The sequence below is a fragment of the Bactrocera tryoni genome, chromosome 1 (assembly GCF_016617805.1).
Source record: "Bactrocera tryoni isolate S06 chromosome 1, CSIRO_BtryS06_freeze2, whole genome shotgun sequence".
In the NCBI taxonomy this organism is placed as follows: Eukaryota; Metazoa; Arthropoda; class Insecta; order Diptera; family Tephritidae; genus Bactrocera; species Bactrocera tryoni.
In genome coordinates this window covers 12,413,966-12,440,952 of record NC_052499.1, presented here as the reverse complement: position 1 = coordinate 12,440,952, position 26,987 = coordinate 12,413,966, and the positions used below count along the sequence as shown (strand labels likewise).

The following is a 26,987-nucleotide window of genomic DNA, read 5'->3' as shown; positions in this document are numbered from 1 at the left end:
ACAAACATACTGACACTTAAAACGCAATAACTTCACTTCCAATCGATGAAATGTCATGAAATTCTCACTGGACAATCGATAAAGGTAGCACATTCTAACGCACCAGTCGACATATGTATATGTAGATGGCGCCACCAGAGGTCGCTAGATTCAAAAAATTCTGATTACTTTGGAAAGAACCTTGTATGTATGTATGTATGTAGTACACAAATTATGAATGTAACGGTACTTATAGCTCTCAATTTTTGAGAAGTCGATTAAAAAATTTACACACAACCTTTTCCTCCCAAGAAACTACTAATTTTTCAGAACCAACGTTATCAAACCACTATAGCATATTGCTGTCATACAAACTGCTCTATCAAAATCAAATTCTTGTATTGAAAACTTTTCCATTTGATCAGATATATTCACGAAATTTAGCATGGATTATTGTCCGAGGCAATGATACAATATCTCCGAGCAAATTGTTAAGATCGAACCAATAAAGCATAAAGCTACCATACAAGCCGAACGATAAAAAAAGTTTTTATAGGGAAAATATTTATTTGTGTAGAGTGCAATTGCAGTTAACGTTTTTCCTTTTTAATTATTCATTCGTGCGTAATACAACGAAGGTAAGTTTTAAATTTCGCTTGAATGCTTTTCAATTTTGCGTTCAAGCATAAATTTATTTTTCTAGTGCCTACCACCGAGTGCCACAAAAAGCAATCAAGCATAAAATATCGAGCATGAAATCAGCGTGATAAGGGATAATTGACGAAAACAACCTAATATTCAAGCCGCTGCTAACCTAGCCGCCTATTCTCCCTGTTGTTGGAAAATAGTTCAACAACTTAAGCTTGCATAAAAAATAGTGTTACGAGGTTTTGCTTGATTCGTGCATATTTAAAGGTTTTAAACATAGTACACTCGCATACAATATTTCCAAAAGTTGTCCAATTGGTTCTCTACATAGCCAGAAGTTTTGCATTAAATCAAGCAATGTACAGCAAGTTACGAAATATATACATTTTTACATAGCAATTTACACATAAAGGTTCCTTCCCCCACGATGATGCAGCTCAGCTGTTTTTTACGTAACAAGTAAAACAAGAACAGACTCTCCGAATGGCCTTGAACTTCATTTAATGGTTTCGCGCATAAACCAAAAAGTACGACGAAAAAATAAATGCGAAGAAACCACCAACAAGCAAAGAGGCAATGAACCAACCAACTTCTCGACCGACTGACAAAGCAGCAACATAAAAAAATGTAAATATGTGAACATAATAGCGCAAGTGAGTACATTTCAACAAACTCATACCTTTACTATGTAAAGATGTATGTTTACGGCAGTGACGTCGCTGACGTTGGCTATAGTGCTGAGTATGTATATGTTTGAGGTATGAGAATGGCATTGACGCCGATGATGATGCAGACACATTCGACGTCTGTGAAACAGTACTATTTGCGACACACACAACTCTACAGTCTTTAAAGTTTGCGAAAAATCCACAGAAATATCTGTATACATTTGTGTGACTGTGAGTGGAATTGGACAGCCGCAGTGACGCGCAGGTGTCGTTTTAAGAAGTGGCATAATGCGGTAACGCAGCACGCGCCAAAGAAGAAAAGCTTTAAATTTTAAATTTGGTGTTTGGGCTGGAAGGCAGGCACACGCCAACCAAAAACCGAGATAGTATGTATGTATAAACAAGAAATAACAAATAACAAAGTATGATTTCGGTGGCATGCCACAGAGTATCTACATAGTACATATAAACATTATAAAGCCCTTTGGTTTTTTTGACATACATACATACATATGAATATATGGATATACATTTACTGTATTCATATCTGTAGAATTCATTTGTCAGCACTGTAAAAATACAAGACGGAAATCAACACAGCCCAGTTTGATATCCTTGTTAATTCTTCTTTACCATCGTAATACTCGCTTGGTTCTTGGTTCTTTTTGTTATCTTGTTGTTGTTGTTACTGCACGGCATTGCTGTTCGGTTGGACTTCACTCTGTCTGTCCACCTTGCAGTTTTTTATCTCCTTTAAAACATTTCTTCAGCGCGCACATTTTTATATGTTATTTATATTTATTATATGGGGCTATACTTCCTCTTTGTGTACATATTCTTCGCCTACCATTCATTCATGTGCAAGTGGCGCCAGTTTGTCTACCCAGTGGCACACCACAGCCCAAACCATGCGTCAGGAAGGCATCAACAGCACCGTCATCCGATAATAAAGGCCACAACAACAATAACAAAATAAAATGCAACAACAAAGGCGCGTGAGTACTCACATTACCGTTGTTTCATTCATTAATACGAATTTTTCTGTTCCGTAGTTTTTTCTTATGTGCGTTTTTCTGTTTTGGTCTGTTTTTATTTACATTTTCTCTTCGATTTGTTTTATTTATCATATATAATGCCGGCTTGCATGCATGTATGTATGTATGCGAACTTTCATATCGTCTACCAGACTACCATTCATTGCAAGACAACCCAGCCTGCCAAAGTGTGCGTTTGTATGTTTGTCTGTCAACGCCGGTTAATTCTCTGCCGCGACCTGATTGCTTTTAGGCACATACATACATACGTACGTACATTCGTATAGATGATTGTGTGTCGATATGTATGTGAGTATGTACATATGTATTTTAGTTATGCGCACATATTTGATTGTTTATACCTTTGACTGCTCAAAGTCCATTGACTCAATCGTTTGCAAAAACAACAAAGAAAAACAAAAACAATCTATGCAAACTTATATCTTAACGTTGCTGATTGCTGTTGTTATTGTTGTGGCTATTTGTGCCACCATCGTCACGTCACATAGTCACACTTGTTTGAATGAAATTTAAATTCAGCACATTTAATGACTTCGGCACACACTTATGTACATAAGCATAGATACATATGTACATGCATGCCATATAAATTGCTTTGTCTCAATAGATTTTGTCTTAATTTCTATTTTTTCTTGCTTAACCATTAGCGCGTACTCACGCAACGGTCGCTTTATTGTATATTTTAATATTTATTTTTAGATTTCATTCAATTCTTTAACTGAATGGCGCATTATACAATTTATTGCAACAAATATGTGTCTTCGTCATTATTAGATTAGGTTTGGGATGAAATCCACAACATTTGTTTTATTTAGAATATTTGAATACGGCAAAGTTTCGGAGATATGAGTGCAAGAATTTTTAACTCCTCCAAACGTTGTTTTTAGAGGAGGTGACGAACATTTCTTCGAAACGGCTGTACCGATCGACATGAAATTTTCCACCGACCTTATTAGAAATACATATTTGTTAGGTAATGGTAATGATCGAAGGAATAAGATTTCTAATATTAATTTTGATTTTTTAAGTCACTCTAAAGTATAGATTTTTTCACAAAAACGACTTTTTTGGGAAGTCCCAATTTTGTCGAAATCGAAAGTTAACTTGTATTTCGATCATTACCTGTATTCATCTATTGTAATATTTTTTTTTTTGTTTTTGGATTTGAGCCGAAAAAATTTTCGCACCGTCAGACACCCTTTTTCGCAGATCCTCCTGGCCTGGAAATTGGTTGCGAGATCAAGGAAACCCAAAATTTTTCAAAATAAATACGCGATTATTGGATTCTGTAAATGTATGCCTCTTAATAAAATGTTTTTTTCCGAGTTGCAAGTGGATATAACTCTTTAAGACAAATACTCGTTACTGTTATTGCATACAAATATTCCTATTTAAATGTTTGTGCTTTTTCCTAAATTTTGAAAATTTGATTGGAAGTACATATGTATATGTATGCCGAAGCGACTTCCAATTATATACATATGTATGTATGTATATATGTAGTATGCAGTATGTTCGTAAATATTTAGAGATATGCGTATTTTCGCCCAATTGTGTTCATTTCACTAAGCAGCGGCAAGCACCCGTTTCTTATTGTTTGTTCTTCCTGTTTTTTTTTCTTCAATGCACAGCTGGTACTTCCTCTACTTTTCTCGCACTTCCTCTTCTGCAACTCAATTAGTTGTTTCCGCTTCAACAGGCTTAACGTGTTTACTTTTTAAATGGCGTGGTCTTCTTACACTTTGTTCCACGCATATTAGGACTGATTTCTTTCGTCATAGAGTTTATGCTCTCCTTGAAATCGCCTTGTGTTTAGCTGTCATTCGTAGATAAATATACTTAAATCTAAAATTTAGGTATATTCCAGTCTCGAGAAAATATTTACTATTAAATGTGACGGTGTTTTTTCAGTTGAAAGTCGCAAAGTCGGATGCTGATGTAAATATTATTTATTTGCAAACTTTGATTTTGATAAAAGAACAATCGTTCGACCCTATACTTTGAAAAGCGTCATGCTTGAATGTATGTACGTATGCTAACTAGCTCATCAGTTTTTAAGATATCGATCTGATCTTTCTTTTCTCATCAAGATGTTGCTCACTTGATGAAATAACCAATATTGAACTAATATAACACATATCTGCGACACAAACTGACAAACCGAAACCAAATTTGGAAACTTTTTGATTTGTCAAGATATCTTGACGAAATTTAGCAATGACTATTGTACAGGGTAAGGCAAAAAGCATATACTTTGAATGGGACTACTATAGAATATAGCTGCCAAACAAACTGACCGGTCAAAGTCAAAATAAGTAGCTTTGGATACGAAATGCATCTGGGCATTGATTTGGAAAGAAAAACATTTAAAACAGTGACTTACAGCTATTATTAGAATGATATTGAGCTAACCGTGTCTACTTCAACATCAGACAAAATGCCGTGCAAGTGCAAGTCGTTGTCGTAGATATGTATACATATTAATTTTTTGTGTCTATCGACCGCAAAATAAAATGAGGGCAATGTGACGCTTGCCACTGTGGTAATGTTATTTGTTATTTTTTTTTTATAAGATTTCACTTTTTGTTGTGGGCCTTTTGTTTTTGTTATATTTTTGCATCATTCGTGCACAGCCGGTGCTCGAGCTCGTAATAGTATTACAATGCTGCAGCACACAATTGTTCTGTTTGAAACGAGGCAAAAACGGTCGCGTAACGATAACACCAACAACAACAATAATAAATGTGAAAACAAAAATAGCAAATGAAATGTTTTATTCTACGATTTTACAAGTTTTGTGCAATGCGGCAGCGATGCCGCAGTCTTAAAGCCTTTTGTATGCGCTTGTGTGTTGCTACATATGTATGTATAGGAGGTACAACGGTAGAGGCCAGAGTGAGGGAGAAGCGAGAGGAGCGTTTTTAATGATGCGCCTTGTTGCATTGCATTGGTGGTGACTGCAGTGACTTCTTGGCGATGCGCTCCTCACTACGTTTTCTATGTTTACCACTTCCTTCCTTTTGCATTATTTTATTGCTTGTTTGTGCATTTTTTTAGTTTCCACAGTTATTTCGAGACATTCTTTATTTTCTGGGTCATAACAGTTTAAATATACACACGTTTGTTCGATTATCGCCTTTGTTGTTGAAATTTACCATGCTACTCACTTGTAAAAAACAAAAGTAACATTGCTACAGCTGTGTAAGCAATGTGCGATTGTATTAAGAAGGAAGGATACTGTAGTTACAATTTTAACAAGTAATTTTAATATCTCCTGGACGTATACATATAGTACATACAAAACTAAAATTTTATTTGCTGCGTTTTTAACAAATCTGAAATTTTGTTAAAATTTAAATTTTTTTTTTCCTTTCTCCCCAAGAAGCTGCTCATTAGTCGGAGCCGCCAACATCGGAACACTATTCCATACAGCTGACATACAGCCTGGACAATCAAAATTAAAAAATAGTTCTTGTATGGAAAGCTTTTCTTGTTTTGAAAGGAATTGGCATAAAAATGGATGAAGTAAGCTTGATGCATAAATCTTCTACAGCTGTTTGAAATCGGAATTTGTGTGCATCAAAGGTCATAAAAAGGGAAAACGGTCAATCATTAAGGGTATTAATCTAAAACACACACACATGTAAACATATTTTTGTACATATAAATATATAAGTATACATTTGTCAATTGAATTGCTGAAAATTGACACTTAATAACAAAATAATATCACAACACCTCAGCCCTAAGCTCTTCAATGAAAAACATTATGCCCATAAAATAGAATAACCTACATACATACATATGTATGTACTATATGAAAATATATGTACAAATGCACGCACTCATATTGTGTTTGAATTTTTTGTGAGCGCAAAGAAAAAAAAATTAAAAAATAAACAAACGTCTGGTAGGCACGTCAAATCAACCGTGATGAGTTACCGCAACAATAACAACAATGTACGAAAATTTAACTAATATATCTACATACATATACACATACATACATAGAGCACCACAAGGCTCTATGCGATAATAAAGTCTACAATATGGTATACACTTTTATGTTTTGACTACATTCTGCACGTTTTAGTGTTATTTTGCCACCACTTTTTAAGTAAAAACAGAAACGTGTTTGGCACGTGCGTTTAAATACATAAAGTAATTTCACTTTCTTTAGTCAAGTGATTCAGAAGACTAACAGGTATATTGTTTATGTATCAAGCTATAACTCGAACTAGAGTCACATCCATTTGAGCACTGTACTGAAAACTCTTACCAAAATACAAACCACAAGCTAAAAAAGTTTTTCAAAATTCTGAACAGAAGTTGTGTTACAAAGAGTGGCGCATACACAGAGGTAAAGCCAATAATCTACATACAACGTTTTCGGTCGGAACAATAACAACAACAAATATACAAAACATACATATATACATAGTAATAGATGGCTTGTATACTTATGCAGCTTTAGTCATATAAGTCTTGAGACTTTCCAAAATCTGGCAAAAGCACATAAATTTAATAGTGTGAAATTATTTAGTTATTTTATTTTTTGCAAGGGTAGTTAAAATTAATTGTCTTAAAACAAACAAAACTCCCTATCAACTGTAGCTAACTCACATTTCTTATGTTATACGCAAATTAAATTCCCACAATTCAGCATTCACTTATTTCAAATCAAGCGGTGCTATAGCTATCACTGTAAACAATTAAAGAAGTATAAAGCTAATAGCTGCAGAGCAAAGAAAGTTCCTACACAATGTCCACGCACATAAAGAGTTGTCTATATTGCGGAGATTAACAATAACAACAACCACAGCCGGCAAATATGTACATATGTATGAAGCAACCAAATCGGTTTAGCTGTATAGATAGCAGTGCGGTTGGAGGCAAAACAATACCAGGCACCCAAACAAAAAAAAAAGTGGAGCAAAAATACTTCATCGTATATATACTTAAATAACGTTTGTATGAATGCATATGTATGTAAGTGAATAAGTATGCCAGCCAGTCACCACAAGCGCAGTCACTCCACCTCCACCTCCTGTCAATGGTGGTACACTTTTACCATCTTTGTATCCCTTTAAATCGTGGCTGAAATTGAACTGATGCCGGTTGAAATGTTGTCTGGCTTTAAATGGCTTGGCCTGTTTACTCCACTAGCACACTCTCAACTTAACTTGAACCTTAAAGATTTTATATCACATTTTGTTGTGTGCCTTTTTGATGTGAATGAAGGCTGTGTTATTGTTGTTGGTTGGGTAAAAGATGCCGCCGCGCCGGTTGATGTTTCCCGTTTTTTTTTTATTATTTCATTCATGAAAACGACAAACGTTTATTGACACACTTTTGTACACATGTACCTTTATATACATATTTACGGTGGCAAGTGCTGTGCATACACGAGGACTATGCAAAAACAAAAACACAAAATATTTAGCGCTCTATATTTGCCCGTGTGTATGTTGGCAAGATTGTCTTATATCATATATTCTGTATGTCAATTTGTATGGTACAAAATAGCATGTAAGGTGACGTTGACCGTTGAACAGCCCAACTAGGCACGCGTTTGTGCATATGTACGCTTGTTTGTAAGTACATGTCTATGGGTAATTGTATTCGAACGACTGTATCCGTCCTTACTAGTACCCACGTAAAACAAATTTTCATACTATTATGTAAGTATGTTTGTATTTATTTATTTATATCTGCATTTACATACATATGAATCTATCTGTGTATAGATGTAGTTGCATATTTATACACTCTGTGGATTGTTTGTTTTCCTTTTGATTTCTGTTCGTATTATAAATACTCTTTTATATTTTTTGTTGTGATTATTTTGTTTACCAGTTGTTGTTGGCCGTGCCATGTTGCCCTTGCTGATGATTTAAGGCGGCAAATTTTACTCAACTCGAACGACAGTATGAATGAATAAAACGCGAGGGTACGACTCGACGTATTTTTACATATTTGAATACATACCTACATACACTGTATATTTATGAATGTACGAGTGTATATGCACATAAATATAAATAGCGTTGGCATGAGTAAGCGTTTGGGATACCCCAACTAGAAAAGCATCAAGCTAGTCGTTTATTGTTTGTAGACATACAAACATTTTTTCTAAATTCCGCCGGTTGTTTTAGTCAGGTGAAGTGTTCTTTAGGTACTTAAAGGTTTTACTAATATTTTCTACGATAAATATAACAAAACTTCTGAGGAATGGATTAAATCATTGTGCACCTTTCCACATAAATTAAAACTTCAAAAACATTTCTACCCAATCAATCATGTAGAATTAAAACTACAATAGTTCTTATGTTTTCATAAGGCATTACGGTGATTGTAGTGAATTATCGAAGGATAAATCTGTAAAACATTGTTGCAAAGTACCGGAACCCTTTGAGAACTCCGGGCCTGAGGAATTGGTTTTGAACTTCCACCTCCCTTCTTCACTGGTGGCATAGTATTGTAACCTACGATTTAGCCAATAAAACGCAATGAAATGCTATAACTGCAAAAATAGGGCACAATGCATGTTCGACTACCAAGGGCTTTCATTTAAACAATTATGTAAATGTTACTAAGCTTTATATTTTATATAATTTTTCTCTGCACTTACCGGTGGTGGCGTTCGATAGGCCTGCGACGGTCCTAATTGTGGGCTATATGGACGTGGTGGTGGCGCCCAACCTTGTTGCGCTCCATATGGTTGATGTGGTGGAGGCGGCGGTCCATGTGGTCCGCCTTGTTGTTGCTGTTGCGCCACTTGTTGCTGCTGTTGTGGATCATAACTATTTGCGTAACGATGTTGTGGCGGCGGCGGTGGATGCGACGATTGTAATAAAGAATTTAATGTGGGGGTAGGACCTTGCGGTGGCTGCCCGGGAATATATCGTTGCTGTGGTGGTCGACTGGGAGAGGCTATGCCACCACCCGGTCCAGACGGCGGTCCTGGTTGTTGTTGTGGTTTGCCTCCAGGAGGCGGCTGTTGCATAGGCGAATGCCCATAGCGGTATGGATCAATATTTGGATCTGGATGATGATAACGTCCGTAAACGGGATGGTGCCCACCAGTAGGTGGTGGTGGTGGTCCACCCAAAGTACCTTGTCCGTATTCATCTTTTTGTGGATGCTCACCGGGGTTTTGTGGGACTCCAGGGCCTCCGGGGCCACTCTGCTGGTGAGACAAATGTTGTTGCGGATGCTGCTGTTGGTGCATATGATAATGTGATATTGCAGCGACTGGATCACTACCAGGTGGTCCATATGAATGCGGAATTGTATGTTGTTGTTGATCACTACCGTTATTAGGTGCCGGTGGACCTCCACTGGGTGGACCACCGCCTATGGCTGAATTAAGTGTAGCTGGACCACCTGGGACACCAGCACCTGGCCCACCATTACCGCTATTACCAGTACTGCCAGATCCAACTGGACCACTGGGTCCGCTTGGTGGGCCTACCCCTCCTCCGCCAGCTGCACCACCCTGCCCAGAGGGTGATTTTATTTTCTCATTCATTACTTATTTGACTCAATCCCAGGTGTATATAATTTTTGCAGTTGCTGTTGTAAGAGGCTTCTAGTTTCCGTCAACGGCCGCTGCAACTGCACTGCTGAGTTATCTGTGATAAAAGTTAAAGTTTAAGAGAATGTAAAATTTGGGAATAAATTTGAAAAGAAGAAATTTAGTTTATAATAGACATATTTGTTTACAAAACAGTCCTGAAATTGTCGTGCTATTGATTACCACAAAATATATTTCTTTTATATCAGAATAATGACAGAAAGGAGAATGCGTGTTGACGTAAACGCGCATGGAACGACCGATATTAATTATGAACTTTCGAGACTATTGTTCAAAACACAAAATAAAATATTGCAAATGTTTTACATAAAGAAATAGCAATTTATACAATGTATGAAGAAATTTTGAATTTAATAATGAATATCAAATGTGTACTGCATATGTCCGTTCGTACCACCGTATCTCATAAATTTGAAACAGTATTTTGAAATGAAAAAGTTTATGTTAATTATATATGTACATATGTACATGATCAAGTATCTGGACCCTAGAACGTAAAAATTTGTTCTCACCAAATTTAATATTTTTTTTGCAAATTGAATCAAAAACACTAGGTTGATGACATTAAATAGCGGGGAGTTAGTACATATTTATGACAGTAGTTTGAACGTTCAAAATAAAAGATACATATGTATATGTATGTATATAGTATATCAATTTACCTAAACAAAGATGTTATGTATATATTTTATATAATTACTGTGCGAGTTAAATAATATTAATAAGCTTTGCTTGTTCTTGAATTTTACTTGAACTAAATGAAAACTGGTAACTTAATATTTAATGGTAAGTATAAAATATATGTATCTCTGGAAATCATTTTTCAATAAAAATAGCTTCTATTGCTGCTCAATGTGATTGGTTTGATGTTCGTCGAGGCATATGTATACTTCAATGCACCGAATAGTATGTATTAATTCCGAAATTTGGTTTAATTGCCAACACCCCAAGTGCAAATGTGAATATGTATTATTTTTTCAATCGTGCTTTTTATACAGTTTTTCAAATGTATTTACATGATGTGGCCGGTAGAAGGAGTAAATCGTTGTTATAGTGCAAAAAAAAAAAGTCAATAAAATAAGAGAGAAACATCGGAATCAGTAGCGATTGACGAGGGCTGTGAACGATATAAGCGACACGACACGGCGGCGATATAACAACGTCAAACATTCAACATTTATCCAACAACAACAATAAAATAGTAGTAGAAATAGACAGGAATACGATATAAAGAGAACGAATGTGAATCGACACAATATGGCAGGCTATAGCTAAGCGCAGCACACCACCCTACCGCGAGAATGCTCTTCCACTATTCTCCTCTAGACCGCTCAGCAACCCGTGACAACTTCTTTTAACCTACTACTTCTTCCCACTTTCGTAGTTGCGACAACCAGGCAACCTGGTAGAAGACAACGGCTGTGGTAAACACGCTCTCATTCAATGGCTGTGTTCGTAACGTTGTGTTGTTGTTGTGCTGTGTTATCGTGCCTTCATTATAGTTATCTCTTTCTATCTCATTCACTATACGTATGCATTAAAACATATCGTTTTGCTTGTCACACTCACGACTGCACAGCAGATACTTCTGTGAGATTTTGTGCAACGCGAAAATATGATTTTAATGATTTTTTGGTAACTCGTATTTTTAATTTAATTTTACACATCACAGAGCACATTTTTTTATATTTCACTTTCACATAAAGCAAGCTTATATATTTAATTAAATATATGCTGAATTTTATAAATTAATTCCCACAATTTCCAAGGTAAAATCACTAATTTTCCATGCATTAGCACTAAGCAATCGAGACAACGAGTCGAAAGTACGTACGTATATTCGTATGGTTCCCGGACTTTTTACTTTGGATAGCTTAAAACAACATATTTTCAGCAGCAGTCGGTTCGTTTCATACGTCGTAATATCGTAGTACTTAACAACTCGTTGCTGCCGCGCGCACTCAGCGTTGCATTTTAATAGCCATACATGTGGAATCATACTAACGAGGCATATTATTTTTAAAATAAAAGTAAAAGGAAAAATAAAATAAAAAACTAAATGTAATGCTTATTAAATAATATTTAAATTCAAATGAATTATTAATCATTATCGATGTGTTATTATTTTCTTATAAATTATTAACTTTAGTTGGTAAATGAGTTTAGTTTAAATTTTCTAAAGGGCCTTGTCCAAATTATTGAAATTCTCCTAAATAAATGTAATTGAACCTGAAAACCAATTTGGCAACGTATAGCCTTTGCTTTGATTTCTTAATCAGCAAATCGAAATAGATATTTAAAGACGTGATTTGGATTTCGATACTTACGCATTTATATCATCACTGCAACGTCGCGCATAAAATTATTGTATGTCCAAATCTTGAAGTAGAAAACACTGTAAAATTAATATTCCTTTAATCAGGCAAAATTTCCGAAAGTGTAGAGTTCACAGTGCAATGCTGTTCTACGATGTTTGTGCTAAAAAGATTTGTAACAAAAACTGTCCGAATAATCACCAACAATCTGTATACGGCTTTTCCCTTCCACTTTGTCACTTCTTCGTTTGGTTGTATTCACGATACACTCATGATTTTTCACCAGCGATTTTCACCAATTCACTACAAAAACATTTCGAATAAGACAACAGCTCTGTTTTTACATTGCTTTGTCTTGCTTTACTTTGCACAATCTGCTTCTTCCTAATATTCGTCGTTTTTGACTTTAATATCTGCTGTTTCTGTTCTTTGCGTACTTTGTTTTGTTTTTCGTTGTTCCCTACTCACTTTCTATGTATCCTATTCGCATGCGGCTTTTTTTACCATTACTCGCCAATAGGTGTGAGAGAGACATAAATAAGTACACAGTGATGATTGCAATAACAATTACCATGCAGCTACGATGACCACCTTCGACGATTGCTTCACTTCTGCCAAGCGATGGTACTGCGCGAACGTTGTATTAAAAAGAAAACACAACGAGTTTCTTTTCTTTTGCTTATTCTGTCTATGCCTTGTATTTATTTCGTCTGATTCTTTTTCACTTTTCAATTCGTCGATGACTTTTATTAGTGCGTAATGTCGGCACCAACTACTTTTATTCTCTACTTAATTTTGCAATTAATGTGGAAACGAGGGTAGTGTAAACCCCTCTTCCAAGTTCTATGCTCCAAGCTATATCAAAATTATGACGAGGACTCCACCCGGAGGCTGTTCGGCAATTAATGTTTGCGCAGACGATTCATTCAAATAATCCAGCAAATGTATGATATATTTAATGGCAGGCAAACCTTGTATCTAGCCACACCTGCCTAACTTTGCTCTTTTAAACTATTGGAATATGAATTGTTTAAAAACGATTGCAAAACTATTCATAACCATTAGTCGTAATCACTTTCACATAAACAGTTTCAGTTTTTCAAAACCAACTCAAATACACTGCTATATTTGGCTCACTTACAACAATCTCAGTCCATTAATAGGTATCTAGATTTTCTATAAACTCCACGCTATTTAAGTCTTTAAATTTTTTCACAGTTTTTCACGGGGAAAGTTGGAAATTTTCAATTTTCTTTTTTCCTTTATGAGTGGAATACACGAGACCGAAGAAACGCTTGGCTTTCGGGACACGAACAAATTTTTATGTAGTCGTCTGAAAATTTTTCACTTGCGATGCGGTCCTTTTCTTTAAACACACTTTTTACTCAAACTATTAACATTTCGAAACAACTTTTTCACTCTTTTTGTTTCTGCACCTTTCAATAACATTTTTAACACTTTTTTGCCCTTTAAACTAGTGTATTTTATTAAAATATTCATTCAAATGCATTACGCCGAAATACACGAATATATCAAAATGGCGCACGCTAATGGAAGTGTTTGCAAAGCATTGCCAACGTGAATTACCAACATGTAACCGAATGTGGAAGCCATTTATTTCGTTCTACAATCCTAATTTATCGGCTTGCCAACCTTGCAATTAAATTTCCATATTGCCCCAAAGTATTTTTTTAACTATTATTATTTTTTAACTATTATTATTTAGAACATTAAACTATTGTTATCATCCTAATCATTCTCTAATAGTTATAATATTTTTGAAAATATATTATTGTATCAGGCGATTTCAATATTTAAGCAATGTTTATATCAAATATGTATTGTTTATTTAAATCGTTAAATAAAGCTGGCAGTTCTAAGTTGAAATTTCGTTTGGACTTTTTGACAAGGTTGATGTTTGAGTTTACTAGCACCGTCATAAGTCGCAATTAGGAAAATAGCTTTACAGTTAATAACACCTAAAAGAACGAATATAATTTAAATTAGTGAAGCATTTTAAAGTAACTTCTAGCAGATAACAAAACTTAAAATGTATCAAGAGTATTTAAATCAGCTGCAATCATCAATAGCCCCTCTCTCATCAGACGAACTCAAGGATTTACTCAACGATGACGAAAAGCTAGATGAGAAAGTGAGTGTAGTACTGGAAAACCTCAAAACACAAAAGGACGATTTACTCATCGAAAATCGGTCCAAGGCCGAGAGCAATATTGAAAAAGAACCTAAAATCATCGAATTGCGTGGAAAAGTGAATGAATTGATGGAGGAAGCGAAGAAGTCTTGTCAAGCTGTACAGGAGAAATTAGGCGAAGTGAAAGAAAAATCGGGTAGCGTTAGTCAAGAAACTGCTTTAGCGTTGATACAAACAGCTGCTGCTGAAAGCGAAGAGGCAACAGACGCTTTAATTAAACAATTCACAGACAATGAAATCGGCGTGGAGGCATTCCTAGACGATTTTCTTGTTACGCGCAAAACGATGCACTTACGGAAACTCAAAGCTGAGAAAATGCAAGAGCTAATGCGTAAGCAAACTCAAGCGCCACAACGTGGTAATCCTTTGTTACCAAATAGTGGATTTTATCCGACACCAGGTGTACCTAGTATGGGTGTTGGCGGTGTTCCGTACCCACTAGGGCCTATGATGCCTATGCCACCACCACGCCCTTATTAGTAATCCAAGTCCAGCTGCCGAGCACTACCTTTCAAAAAATTTGCGAATTCGCCATACATTAAAAGGTTATAATTAAGTAGCAGCTCCCTTTAAACATAAATATCTCATTTTTAAATATATAGTATTGTTAAAATGTTACGTAGTGATAAATGGCTACGAGTCGCAGAAAATAAATAATAATAATACATTTTAGGCACTACTAAATAAAATTATTTACAATTGAAGAAAACTACGCGAGATTGTTTTTGTATATTAAATTTAAATAGAGGTATAAAATGACTTTAACGGCTTCAGTTAATTGTAAATTGAAGGTTTTATTTCTTAATAAAGTTTTTGTTAGTCTTATTAATATTTTATAAAATTGATCTCTTTTTGATGCTTAATTTCGATTTTATATTATATAACTCTTTCAACACTTCTCTAGCTATGCTATTCAAAATCAAGTTCATTACAGCCATGTTTGGCTAAACGTACGCCTTTTCAGTATTTAAATTATGTAGTTATTTGTAATTAAAATGCTACTAATTGCAGCAAATGCGGTAATACTTCCGTCATCATGACGAACCAAACTCATTCATCCACTTTTCGTATTTTTCCAAATCCGCTTTTGAAACACTCTTATTGCAGCGACTAATGGCTTCTGTGAAATCTTGATTCGAAACAGGAAGATCTACTTCCTCTGTGGCCAATTGTCGTATTTGTTCCGGCGTGAGACCAGCTATCTTTCGGCGCATTGACATCATACTAGCATCCCTTAAAGAAAAAAAGAAATGTAAACAATAACTTCTATATAATTTGGTTTCATGTAGTCCACCTGCAGACGTTGGTAATGTCAGCACCAGAATAACCCTCTAATTTCTTGGCGATTTCGGACAAGTTTACGCTTTCGTCCACTTTAACCTCACGCAGATTAATCTTTAGCAATGCTTCACGCCCTTCATCAGTTGGCAACGGTATATAAATACGTTTTTCTAATCGACGGCGTAACGCTTCATCTATGTCCCAAGGAAAATTTGTAGCAGCCAATACCATGACGACCTTCGTAGCCTCTTCGCTGCCCACACCATCCATTTGCACCAGCAGCTCTGATTTCACACGGCGTGAGGCTTCATGTTCCGATTCAGAACCACGCCGTGAACAAAGTGAATCAATTTCATCGATGAATATTGTACTTGGCGCATAGAATCGTGCCATTTCGAACAATAAACGTACCATTTTCTCCGATTCTCCACGATATTTTGATGTAAGTGTTGAAGATGATACATTAAAAAATGTTGTGCCGCATTCTGTTGCCACTGCTTTAGCTAACATTGTTTTACCCGTCCCCGGAGGACCAACCATGAGTACGCCTTTCCACGGACGTCGGATGCCCTAAATAAATTTAATAATAATTAAAAAAAATAAATTGTGGAAATTGAATTTCAGATTATGAAAAACTTCGATCATTACAACAAAGCAAGAAAGTGGAATTAAAAGCAACCCTTTCTTAGATTATTACATTGTATTATAAAGCTGTTTTTACCTTGAAGTAGTCAGGCATAAGCATCGGCAGCACGACCGCTTCCTCTAGTAAACGTTTAGCATCGTGCAGGTCGGCTATATCATTCCAACGCACCTTAGGGTTGCGTTGCAGTATATCACGTTCTTAAAAAACAATAGTTTGTCTATTTAATTTTAAGGAAAAACAAAATTTCATACTCACCAAGTATATCTACCAGTTCGGCTTCCATGTGTGTACTGGGTTGAAATTTTTTTTCCTCCTTCTCTTCATTTTCCGCCGCCTCTTCATCACGATTTTCATCGTCTTTGTTACCGACATTATCGGCACCACTTGCCGCATTACTACTAACTCCATTGCTCGAATGTGTTGTTTTTCGGCTCGATGTTGATGACGTCGATCTTCCATTCTGTTGCGCGCGTATATTGTTTCCACCACTCCCAGCTATGGTACGTCTAGTAGTGGCACCTCCTGTGGCATTACGCTGTGGTATTATACTTTTGCCGGCACCGGCAGTAGCTTTTTTATTCGGTATACCACTTCGGCTTCTATTTGGCACTGCGGGTCTATAATATATAAGTATATGCTATTATAAATGTGTGGCGAAACAAACTAAAAATATATACTTTTCCGAACGTGGTGGTCCCCAAACATCTGGATCTTTAGGAGGCGGAGTCCAAATATCGGGATCGGGTCGAAACCAAGCTGATGGATCTTTTGTTTCATCTTCACTGACTTGTGTTTTCAATTTATGTGCGAAAGGTGTGTTTTGCAAATCTAGTGTCATTTCTGATAGAGTTCGCTGTATGGCCTTAATTTGCGAGTATTCTTTTTCTATTTGCTGTGCTATCTATAAAGCAATGAAACTATTAATATATTAATTCATTTCGAATCGCATTTAATAACTTACCAATTTCCATTTGCTTTTACGCAGTGAATCGTTCGTAGATTTAACCATGCGATCTAACATGCCACCTAGTCCCTCATAATATATGCAAGCAGAGTCATAGTTGCCGGTATAGGCCATGTCACGCGCCAGCTTTGCGTTCTCACATATTTCCACTATTGAAGTTTTGGCCATCACGGTCATTCCTACACAAGATTTCGTCTTTTGCTTCCTACCTCGTAATAGCTAATGTGGTATAAAGCACGCACGCATGCAAAAAAATTAATTCAAAAGGTCGTGTTGAACAAAGCGATGGTGACAGCAGAGCGGCGTCATTGACGGAGTGAATATAACATAATGTATATAGACAATGAGCCATCAACAGTTATATTGCGAAAGTAAATAGAAGTACATATAAAAACTTGGTTGGCAAAAATGGAAAGTGGGACTGAAGAGTGTCAGCTATAAGGCGTCACTAAGTTGACAAATTATAGAAAAAGCAATGAACATTATACACAATTAAAAAGAAAAGTTATATTGTTCAAATTTAATTGATTATTTATAAATGAAATTAGTTTGAATCATTGCAAGTGATTTATGTCCACACCCTTTACTTATCTACCTTTATTCTATATATTATGCCTAAAAATAATCATCAATTTATTTTACTTTTTGCTTTAATGACTGCTGCCACTACTCACTTTCGTCTTTGGTTTTTCTTAAACTATCTTTATACGGAAGTCGCGGAAGTATTCCTATTCTACTTACGGTTATGGACATTAGATCGCGCCTTTTTCATACACTTCTAATCTTGAAACGTTAATTACTATTCTAAGTTTACGAATTAAGACTTATTTTTAATTTAAACCGTATATTTTATTTTATTTTTGCCGTTAAATAAACGGGTGTAATATTTCTTCACTACTTGTCTTCTCGTTTCTCTTTTCTTATTCTTTGTCTTAGCTTCTGAGGAAATGTCAACTGCTATTACTGACAGTGTTGCCTTTCCCTTTTTATAATCACAAGATCGTTGGAATATTCTATTTTTTTTACCAGCGTACACCATGTCATAAGTCGTTTATGCCTTTTGTGTAAAAAATAAATAAATAGGTCTTTTAATTTGTTTTACATTATCAATCGTCATTACAAATGATATATCAGAACTATTTATGCTTTTGTTGCTATTCATATTATTGTTGTCGTCGCCAAAATTAGAAATGGCATGCTCCCATGAAGTCGTGCTGCTTTTCAAATACCTGTGCGCCTAAGAAAGTGTGTATTTTAATATTTGACAGATGCCATCTGCCGCTCGCAGTCGTATATGTGTACGATGTAAAAGCACTTTAAAACACTTCCCCATAAAATAATTAACATCTCTAACGATTAATTCTTTATATCGAACACATTTGACATATTTGGTGCACACTTTGGACGAATTTATTTATTTTTTTATTTGCTGTGGATAAAAGGATTAATCCAATCTTATACAATCTTCCGGTCGCCACTTGAAGATATATTGAAATGACACCTTTAACACAGGATGGTATAGAGAAAGCATTCGTTAGTGAAGCGGCATTGCAACAGGCAGCTGCTAATGTTAGTAAAAGTAAGTGCTTTATCATTGCGTACCGTGCATTTTTACTAAGTGTTTGCCCATGATTAGATGTAGCTATGGGCTTATATGATGTATCATATGTTGTGGAGCAAATGGGCTTCGCTCTAACTTCAACTACCTTAGAACAACGGATTAAAGGAACACAGCTTTTATCCAGTATGCTGCAACAGCTGCCAAAGGATTACCTTAATTCAAAACAATTGGAGTTCCTTACAGCTTTCTACACGGATCGGCTGAAAGATCATCACAGTGTGCTCCCTGCTGTGATAGAGGGCATACATGCCTTATTGGAAATGACGGAATTGCCTGCAGAAAGTGTACCGAAATTTTTAAACACATTTTTTAAGCACAGTAGTTGCCAGTCACATCAACGAGGAGAACGTGGAAAGTGGTTCAAAATATTGCAGTTGGCATCCCAGCGATATGATAAAGGTAGTTATTTTAGTGTTATCTTAACCATTATAAAAATTGTGATTTAATTTTTTTTAACTTAGAACTTAAAGAAATGGGTGGCGACTTCATGTACGGCTTGATAAATTCCATTGATGGTGAACATGATCCACGTAATTTAGATTTTGTATTTACTTTTATGCCAGACTTGATCAAGCATTTTTCGCTGTTGCATTTGGCCGAAGAAATGTTTGAAATCTTTGCTTGTTATTTCCCCATTGATTTTACTCCGAGTCGTGAGGATCCTAGTAATATTTCTCGCAATGAATTGGCTGCTAAATTATCGGATTGTTTGGTGGCATCCCCGGAATTCATTGAATGGTTAGTGCCTTTGGCTTTGGAAAAACTGGAAAGCGATTTGGTAGAGGCCAAATTGGACTCTTTGGAACTTTTGGTAAAATTGTATATTATATTTATATTTAGTATAATCAACAATTGGTAAATTATAGCGCAAAGCTGCAGTAAATTTTACTTCTAAATCAATATCGGAACATTTCGATGTGATCTGGACAGCGTTGAAATCGGAAATTTTCCCGGGAGGCGGTAATTCGGATATTATCTCCGCGGGACTTGTTCTTTTGCGAACTATTTTGGAGCAGGCTTATGAAACACCAGACATCAGTCACAGTTACCAAACTAAGGTGTTAGGTACAATTTTAACTCACCTGAGTGATGTCAATCAGCACCTATACAATCCATCCACGGCCATTGCATTGGTGTGTGTATCCGGCGATCCACTTTTCGCTAGTGATCGCATACTTAATACTTTTTTATTAAAACTAAACACGCAATCTAAAATTGTCGATGGTGAGGGCGACAAGATAGCTGGTTACAATGAAGAGCAACGTCTTAAAGTGTACGACATTATCGCACAGCTATTTAAAATAGTTGCAATACGAGATTGTTTAGAGAAGCTCAATCGTACTACATGCGATCAAATTCATGCCGATATAATAACAGTACTACGTGTTAATATTGAAGCTGATGTTCAACAGCAAAATATTGATTTAAAAAATGCCGCACTCAGCGTATTGACCGAGAGTGTGCCATTAATCAGCGAAAAAAATCGTGCCCTCATCTTCAAAGTACTTATACAGCTGATCACACATGACTCACTCGAGCTGGAGTGCATAGGACTGTTGGAATTGTTGGGCGCTTTGTATCCAATTGAAGTACAATCCAACTGCATTGATGTGTTAATACGGAATTTTGCCATTTATTCCAATTTCGTAAAGCGTAAAATATTCCGGCACTTGTTGCGCCTGGTTATACATGCGGCATTCACGTCGCGTGTACTCGATTTAGTATGGCATTATGCGTTCGGTCAAAATATACCACAAGATGATCAATTGTTAGCGCTTGAAGCGGTTAATATGCTATTAAATAGCGGCGATGCACGGCTGGTCGTCGACCTGCAAAACAACAATTGTCTCATTGCAAAGCTGATGCAGTTGGCTTTGGGACCGTCAACACTCAGTGTACCTGCGTTGGAACAAATCGCCATAGCAATATGTCGTATTGAGCAACATTTGTCTGTCTCCGAACAATATATAATTGTCACGGAATACTTACCACAGTTGCAATTAAAGTCTGCCGCACATTTGTATGTCGCCAAAGGCCTATTGGGTCGCTTGCATCAGGATATTAGTGTGGATGACTTTTTCGAATGGCTGCTAACTGAGTTGACGCAACAGTCGTTGAATGGTAATGATGTGGGTGAAGATAAGGAGAAATTGCATACCGTTGCTCGTCAGTTGCTTTGTAGTGTAGTTAATCGAATGGATGGCAATGAACAAAATCATAGTAATTTGAATAAGGTAGTGATGCAACTGAAGGACAAAATAAGAGAAGACAACACACTGTCTGTGCATACTTTGGCATGGATGGCGAAAGGCCTTATTGTAGCTGGTAGTGATTTGGCGGCTGGAATTATTGAAACTGTGAGTGCATATAATCGGAAAGAGTGTATAATTTCATAAATTACCCTTTTCTTTGTAGCTCACAGAATTGTTGGAACACCCTATCCTAGGCACAGTTGCAACGCGTGCATTCGAAATCATCGCAATGGAGTGTGAAGAACTGTTTTTACCAAAGGTCGAAATCCTATACAAGCAGAAGTTGTTCCATACAGTTTTGGCCAAGCTGGGGAATAAGCTGAATGCACATTCCGAAAACTATCTGATTGCTTTTATTTTTGTGCTAAAAGGTGCACCGCACATTGTGCAGAAAATGAACATCGAAAAGGTAATTGAATCAAGTTTCATTTTATTCACTCTAATTGGTCTAAGTAATTGTCTAATAACAGGTTGGTCCACTGCTTTTCAAATCGCTGGATTGTGATCACACGGAAATGCTCTACATTTCACTGGAAATTTGTGGACGTTTCGTTGCAATGCGTGATGAATACTTCCTCAGGCATTTGAGTCATTTGATACCGAGATGTATACAGTTGTCCAAATACCAAAAATCTATGGTAAGTGCAGAGATAAAAAGGACAATTTTTTTGTTTCAAAATTCGTATACCAAAGTCATCACATTATTAATTTCAAAATTGCTCTCTGCGTTCATATTCGCTTCTCCATGCAACGAATTAGCTGGACAAAACATTGTATTTTTTTTTTTTTACTTGACACGCTTGATATTGTTTTAACGGCAGGAAAGTTTAATGAAATCATTTTGAGAAATGCTGTCAGTTGACAGCTCTTGGCGGGATAATATCCGGGCCTGTTTCGGTTACTTAGACCCGACTGTCGTGCGAGTGAATTTCATACACCTCATGCTATATTTTGAAAATCCAGACTATAAAATCGCATTACGAGCTGAGTCTGTCTGTACGCCAATTAGCCTCTCAGTTTTTAAGATATCGATATGAAATTTTGTACACGTCCTTTTCTCCCCAAGAAGCCGTTCATTTATCGGAAACAACGTTTTCGGATATATGTAAAGCATAAAAATGTCCTTCCCAAACGATCAAAATCATGTCTCTATTTGAAAAACTTGTTTCTTTGTCAAGATATCGTCACGAAATTCGGCATGGATTATTATATTATTGTTGTTGTTGTAGCAGCAGAATTTTGCCGAGTTGACAGTCCTTGGGCGGATAAAAATGCGGGTCCATTCCGGCTACGTAGACCCGATTGTTGTGGGAACGGGCATGGATTTTTGTCTAAGGCAACGGTAAAGTCCCCGAAAATATTGTTCACATCCAACTACTATAGGGCATAGTTGCCATAGAAACTGATGGATCAGAATCCAATGTGAAAGCTATTATAGGTTCAGTACAACCGACATTATGGGTTTTTTGTTTTAATTTTCTATTTAAAGTAAAACCTCTTAAAAAAAAATGATTTATAACGCCTTCTTCCCCTAATTAAAAATTTCTAATAATTTCCTCTCAATTTGCAGAAAGTTCGTATATCCGCTTTAAGTCTTCTACACGACATTACCAAATACCCCACGCATGTCTTGTTAACATATAAATTGGATGTTGTGCTAGAGCTGGCCGCCGCGCTGGACGATAATAAGCGCTTGGTTCGCAACACAGCTGTGCGTACGCGAAACGCCTGGTTCTTGGTGGGCACAGCCGAGGACAATTAATACATGGGCAAGTGGATGCTGCCACATCAATGGGAATACGTCTCCCTGCTGTGTTGTTTTTGTTTTAGATACAATATACTTAAATTTTTATGCAGACAAGTACAATACCTTAGCAATAAAATAGATAAACAGCGGACAATTTCATATGGACATACATACAAAGATGTATATGTATGTTTTATATGGTATGCGCGCACAGGTGTTTTTAAAAATTAGCAATTTTAATTTATAAACACATTTTCCAAGAAACTGAAAAAAAATTAACTAGAAAACCAAATAAAAAACACTGTTTTTCTATTATATTTTGGGCTAATTTCCTCAACGTTTATTCGTAAAAGATAATATGAACATTATTTATTTTTGAGTGAGTAGCATTTCAAAAACGTGTGTACTTTTTGCGAAAGATCTGGTAGTGTGTTTGTGGACATAATAGTTGGAGTCCACTTTGTTGCGGTACCATAGAACCGACTGATATGGGAACGTCATCGTACATATGTATACGCATATGCGGATAAGTATGTATGTTTGTGTAGCTATATTATGTCGTATGTTTTGTACATGTGTGCATGCATGCTTAAGGCTAATACGGATGGTCACACAGTGAACGCGCCATAAGCGCACATTTTTGCGCGCGCTGCACTACGTCCGGACAGCGTTGCTTGCGCACCAGGCGACAGTCTTGAAAGAAGCCTTCGTTGCGCGGAAAGCCATTTGTGAAATCGCGAAAAGTCAACAAGCCGAGTCCCCAGATTTTGCCACCACGAAATTCGCCTTCGAATTTCATGCCATCGGAACGCCAAAATATGCCATGACCATGGAACCAACCATGCATAAATTCACCTTCGTATCTAATAACACGATTAATAAGTATGAACACGAATTTTCTAAAACATTTGCTAGCTCACTTGGCGCCATCGGAGAACCATAGACAGCCGAGGCCATGACTCAGTCCATCGGAGAATTGGCCGTCATAACGTGTGCCATCGGGAAATTGTAAATGACCAATACCATGTTTCTGACCGCGTTGATCCCATTCACCGATGTAACGTGTGGAGTCCTCATACCGCCAACCGCCAACCTTTACAGCACCAAAGGAAGTGGTGTTTTCGGCGCGACCATGATGAGCGCCACCGCCACCACCGGCCATCATTCCGCGACTCACTTCGCTTACGACACCTAGAAGAGTGAAGTTAATAGTTAATGGTATTCAATATCAAATAGGAGTAGGCAAACGTGTTTGTATGCTTCTCACTTTGATCCTCGTAGTCGTCCATGCTGCTTGTTGGCTCTTTTGTGGAAGGTATTTAGATTTTTATTGAATTATTTGTTAAGTAAAATGCAAACTGCAATGAAAAAGTAATGTAAACTGAATGCTAAATGTTGCTGGAATGGAATGCAATGAAAAGACACTCAAATTCTTAGTAGAAGCGCTACATCTGATTCGTTATGCGTTTTCGGTGCATTAGAAGGGGGGCTTTTATTGCTGCAGCATGTTGCTGTTGAGGCCAACGGACATGCAACTATTCTGGACCATTAAGTGCAAAAGGAAACGATTTGTTTTTTTATTGAAGGTGAGGTTGGGTATACAAATTTTAATGTAATAATTTTGTTTTGATTTGCTTATATACACATGTACATATGTATTTCTAAATATAAAAATTACAATTTTCAAAATAATGTTTAAAAACTAGCTTTCAAGACCTTCAACTATTACCTAAGATAACCTCAAATATTTTATAAAATTATTTTCAACTCAAAAGAAAAAATATATTAAGTAGTATATCAAAGTATACAATTCAAACTGTTTTTTGTCTTGCGAGCGTAGCGTCTTGTCATATGTCTACTATACATGCGCAAATTTTTCGACTTGTTTGGCTTCTTACCACAGCAGCAGCATTGAGTGCATTTCCAAATCCAAATCTAATTAGCATATTTTGCCTGGAAATTGTCAATGTTTCGACCAAATTTCTTTTGCATGCACTCATTTCTTCAGTGACTACTTTTCACCTAGCCTGAATGTCAAACTCAAATGTGCGGTTCGCAAGCTACTTCCGGTAGCGCAACGGTAATTCTTCTTTACTGGCGTAGAAACCGCTTACTCGGTTGTAGCCGAGTTAATAACAGCGCGCCAGTCGTTTCTTCTTCTCGCAAGGTCGCGCCAATTCGAGATTCCAAGCGAAGCCAGCTCCTTCTCCACCTGGTCCCTCCCACGATTGGAGGATAGAGACATGTGTAGAACAGTCTGAAACAACCTCGGATGAGAGACCCCTCCTTTTGATGATAACGGCAATTACCTAATCAGAATTTAGTTAAAAGTGGATATTAAGAAAACATTTGAAATTCGCGAATGTTGTTTTTGTAGCGGCATAATTCTGCCGAGTTGAGAGTCCTCGGTCGGATAAAAGCTCGGGTACTCTCTGGTTACGTATAATATATTCTGCTAATTTATGAGTATTTCGTTCGAATTTTGCATTGCATTTTATCATTTTCTAATTTTCTCTGAGTGTGTCACCTTCTCTCTCCTCCTTGAAAGAATATCATGACACCAGCTTAAATGTTAAGTTAACTGTAGTCTGTATCCTGGACTTCTGTTAACTAGGTATTCAAGTCCAACCATATATAGATTACGGATAGATCATTCGGAATAACTTTGTCTAAGAGACTATAGACCCACAGATCGGTTTTGAGCCAGCGATTTTCGGGTGAAATTTTTTATGGATCGTAAAAATTTGTTCGTCAGTTTTTGAGATATCCGAATGAAATTGAATTATATAGGTGCATTTTGATAATCTATTGATCATTTGTCTGAATCGGTCAGATCGTACAACTATATCACATATCTGACATACAACCGATTATTCTGATTTTTAAAGCGTCGCCTTAAAATCGCTCGCCTGAAACCGGTTTTAGATCCATAGTCTCTTAAATAAAGTTCTTCATCTTCCCGATTTTATTAAGAAAAACCGCTCCAATATGGCTGCAAGAACAATACGAAAGGAGCAAACAAACTCAAAACAATTCCGGTGTACAACTCCCAAGCTATACACACAATAACAAATCTAAGAGAAATTATAAAACTTTGTTTTTTAAGTTTAATTAATTTTATTCTTTATTATATACTCTTATACATTTTACTGAATTTCAAAATTTCTGCAAATATTTAAAACGGTGTGACACTTCCGCTTGTTATTTTAATAAGTTTGTGTTACGAAAACAAAAAACAAAATAATAATAAGATAAAGTATTACAATTATTGAAGTTTATTAAAGATAAGAGAATAATGCTTTGACACAAGTATTCGTAAATGTAAAGTAGGTATACATATATGTATAAAGAATATCAACATCCCTATGTATGTGCAAATCAAGTACACACATACATACGTATGATGCGCGAGTGTTTCACAAGTGGCCTTAAAGGTATACAATACAATTTATATGCAGATATATGTATATATTCACTATGTTTACTAGTAAGGTTTTAAAGAATTTTTTTTTTGATTTTTAGTTTTGAATCGTAATTGGAAAAATCTTTAAGTAGGTATGTATATGTGCATAATTATAATATAATTTAATTGCGAATAAATAAACAGCAAACTTCATTCCATGCGTCGCTGAAAGTAATTAAAATGACAAAATAAAGAAAATTATTTGTTTACAAATCATGTTCGTGTAAAATTGTTAGTATTTCATAATTGGAAATTCTTTTAAAACCTTAAATATTGTTTTTTTTTTTGTTTTTCATAATAATATTTTACTTTTATATTAACTAGTTATACGTCCAACTCCAAATTGTCTACGAATTTCATTTGAGAATTTCACATCTCCAAGGATTTGCCGTTCGGTGGTGAGTAAAACCTACCTACATGCCTTTGTGGGCAAGAGTGTGTGCAGAAGTTTTACTGAATGAATGTGCCATAAGACTTATGTGTATTAGCTGCTTGGTTACTCGTTTAGCTGTGAAAATTATTTAAAAAGCAAGTTATTA

The 26,987-nt window shown here is 36.2% G+C and overlaps 6 protein-coding genes across 15 annotated transcripts in view; 2 read left to right on the top strand and 4 right to left on the bottom strand.

Moving 5' to 3' along the window:
* Positions 1-13,799, bottom strand: part of LOC120782532 (trithorax group protein osa) — a 93,582-nt gene extending 79,783 nt beyond the window's left edge. For all 9 annotated transcript variants that reach the window (XM_040114853.1, XM_040114859.1, XM_040114856.1 and 6 more), the window contains exons 1-2: positions 12,275-13,799; positions 8,982-9,984 (exon numbers count right to left, since the gene is read on the bottom strand). In XM_040114853.1, coding sequence (XP_039970787.1) covers positions 8,982-9,881 — 900 coding nt within the window. In that variant the 5' untranslated portion in view covers positions 9,882-9,984; positions 12,275-13,799. The remainder of the gene's footprint in view (positions 1-8,981; positions 9,985-12,274) is intronic.
* Positions 13,800-14,165: 366 nt separating this feature from the next.
* Positions 14,166-15,186, top strand: LOC120782817 (vacuolar protein sorting-associated protein 37B). The gene has a single exon (XM_040115363.1). It carries the CDS (start codon positions 14,313-14,315, stop codon positions 14,952-14,954), a length of 642 nt encoding a protein of 213 aa, XP_039971297.1. The 5' UTR covers positions 14,166-14,312; the 3' UTR covers positions 14,955-15,186.
* A 147-nt stretch (positions 15,187-15,333) lies between these two features.
* LOC120782704 (katanin p60 ATPase-containing subunit A-like 1) lies at positions 15,334-18,274 on the bottom strand. 2 transcript variants are annotated; one of them, XM_040115153.1, is made up of 7 exons: positions 18,107-18,274; positions 17,363-17,584; positions 17,079-17,302; positions 16,657-17,018; positions 16,477-16,598; positions 15,769-16,325; positions 15,334-15,707 (listed from the first exon to the last, which is right to left on the bottom strand). In XM_040115153.1, the coding sequence occupies exons 1-7, from the start codon at positions 18,116-18,118 to the stop codon at positions 15,509-15,511; spliced, it is 1,698 nt and encodes a 565-aa protein (XP_039971087.1). In that variant the 5' UTR covers positions 18,119-18,274; the 3' UTR covers positions 15,334-15,508. The 2 variants fall into 2 exon arrangements, with proteins under 2 accessions (XP_039971087.1, XP_039971173.1); XM_040115239.1 differs by lacking the exon at positions 18,107-18,274 and adding an exon at positions 17,961-17,979.
* A 457-nt stretch (positions 18,275-18,731) lies between these two features.
* On the top strand, positions 18,732-23,129 carry LOC120782626 (MMS19 nucleotide excision repair protein homolog). Its single transcript, XM_040115031.1, has 7 exons — positions 18,732-18,944; positions 19,002-19,385; positions 19,448-19,797; positions 19,853-21,343; positions 21,402-21,647; positions 21,709-21,876; positions 22,809-23,129. The coding sequence occupies exons 1-7, from the start codon at positions 18,860-18,862 to the stop codon at positions 22,998-23,000; spliced, it is 2,916 nt and encodes a 971-aa protein (XP_039970965.1). The 5' UTR covers positions 18,732-18,859; the 3' UTR covers positions 23,001-23,129.
* A 160-nt stretch (positions 23,130-23,289) lies between these two features.
* On the bottom strand, positions 23,290-24,501 carry LOC120766160 (MORN repeat-containing protein 4 homolog). Its single transcript, XM_040091545.1, has 3 exons — positions 24,253-24,501; positions 23,906-24,176; positions 23,290-23,848 (listed from the first exon to the last, which is right to left on the bottom strand). The coding sequence occupies exons 1-3, from the start codon at positions 24,272-24,274 to the stop codon at positions 23,581-23,583; spliced, it is 561 nt and encodes a 186-aa protein (XP_039947479.1). The 5' UTR covers positions 24,275-24,501; the 3' UTR covers positions 23,290-23,580.
* Positions 24,502-26,244: 1,743 nt separating this feature from the next.
* The window catches only part of LOC120766929 (serine/arginine repetitive matrix protein 2), a 32,201-nt gene continuing 31,458 nt past the window's right edge, over positions 26,245-26,987 (bottom strand). The window contains exon 7 of the mRNA XM_040092676.1: positions 26,245-26,956. The gene's annotated coding sequence lies outside the window, so the exon portion shown is untranslated. The remainder of the gene's footprint in view (positions 26,957-26,987) is intronic.

Coding starts and splice junctions, on each gene's coding strand:
- LOC120782817 (XM_040115363.1), top strand. CDS start 14,313: ATGTATCAAGAGTATTTAAATCAGCTGCAATCATCAATAGCCCCTCTC.
- LOC120782704 (XM_040115153.1), bottom strand. Junction 17,019..17,078: donor GGACCACCACGTTCGGAAAA/GTATATATTTTT, acceptor TATATATTATAG/ACCCGCAGTGCCAAATAGAA. Junction 16,326..16,476: donor TTATGCCTGACTACTTCAAG/GTAAAAACAGCT, acceptor AAATTTATTTAG/GGCATCCGACGTCCGTGGAA.
- LOC120782626 (XM_040115031.1), top strand. CDS start 18,860: ATGACACCTTTAACACAGGATGGTATAGAGAAAGCATTCGTTAGTGAA. Junction 18,945..19,001: donor AGCTGCTAATGTTAGTAAAA/GTAAGTGCTTTA, acceptor GCCCATGATTAG/ATGTAGCTATGGGCTTATAT. Junction 21,648..21,708: donor AGAAAATGAACATCGAAAAG/GTAATTGAATCA, acceptor GTCTAATAACAG/GTTGGTCCACTGCTTTTCAA.
- LOC120766160 (XM_040091545.1), bottom strand. CDS start 24,274: ATGGACGACTACGAGGATCAAA. Junction 24,177..24,252: donor GGACGACTACGAGGATCAAA/GTGAGAAGCATA, acceptor TCACTCTTCTAG/GTGTCGTAAGCGAAGTGAGT. Junction 23,849..23,905: donor TGGTTCTCCGATGGCGCCAA/GTGAGCTAGCAA, acceptor TCGTGTTATTAG/ATACGAAGGTGAATTTATGC.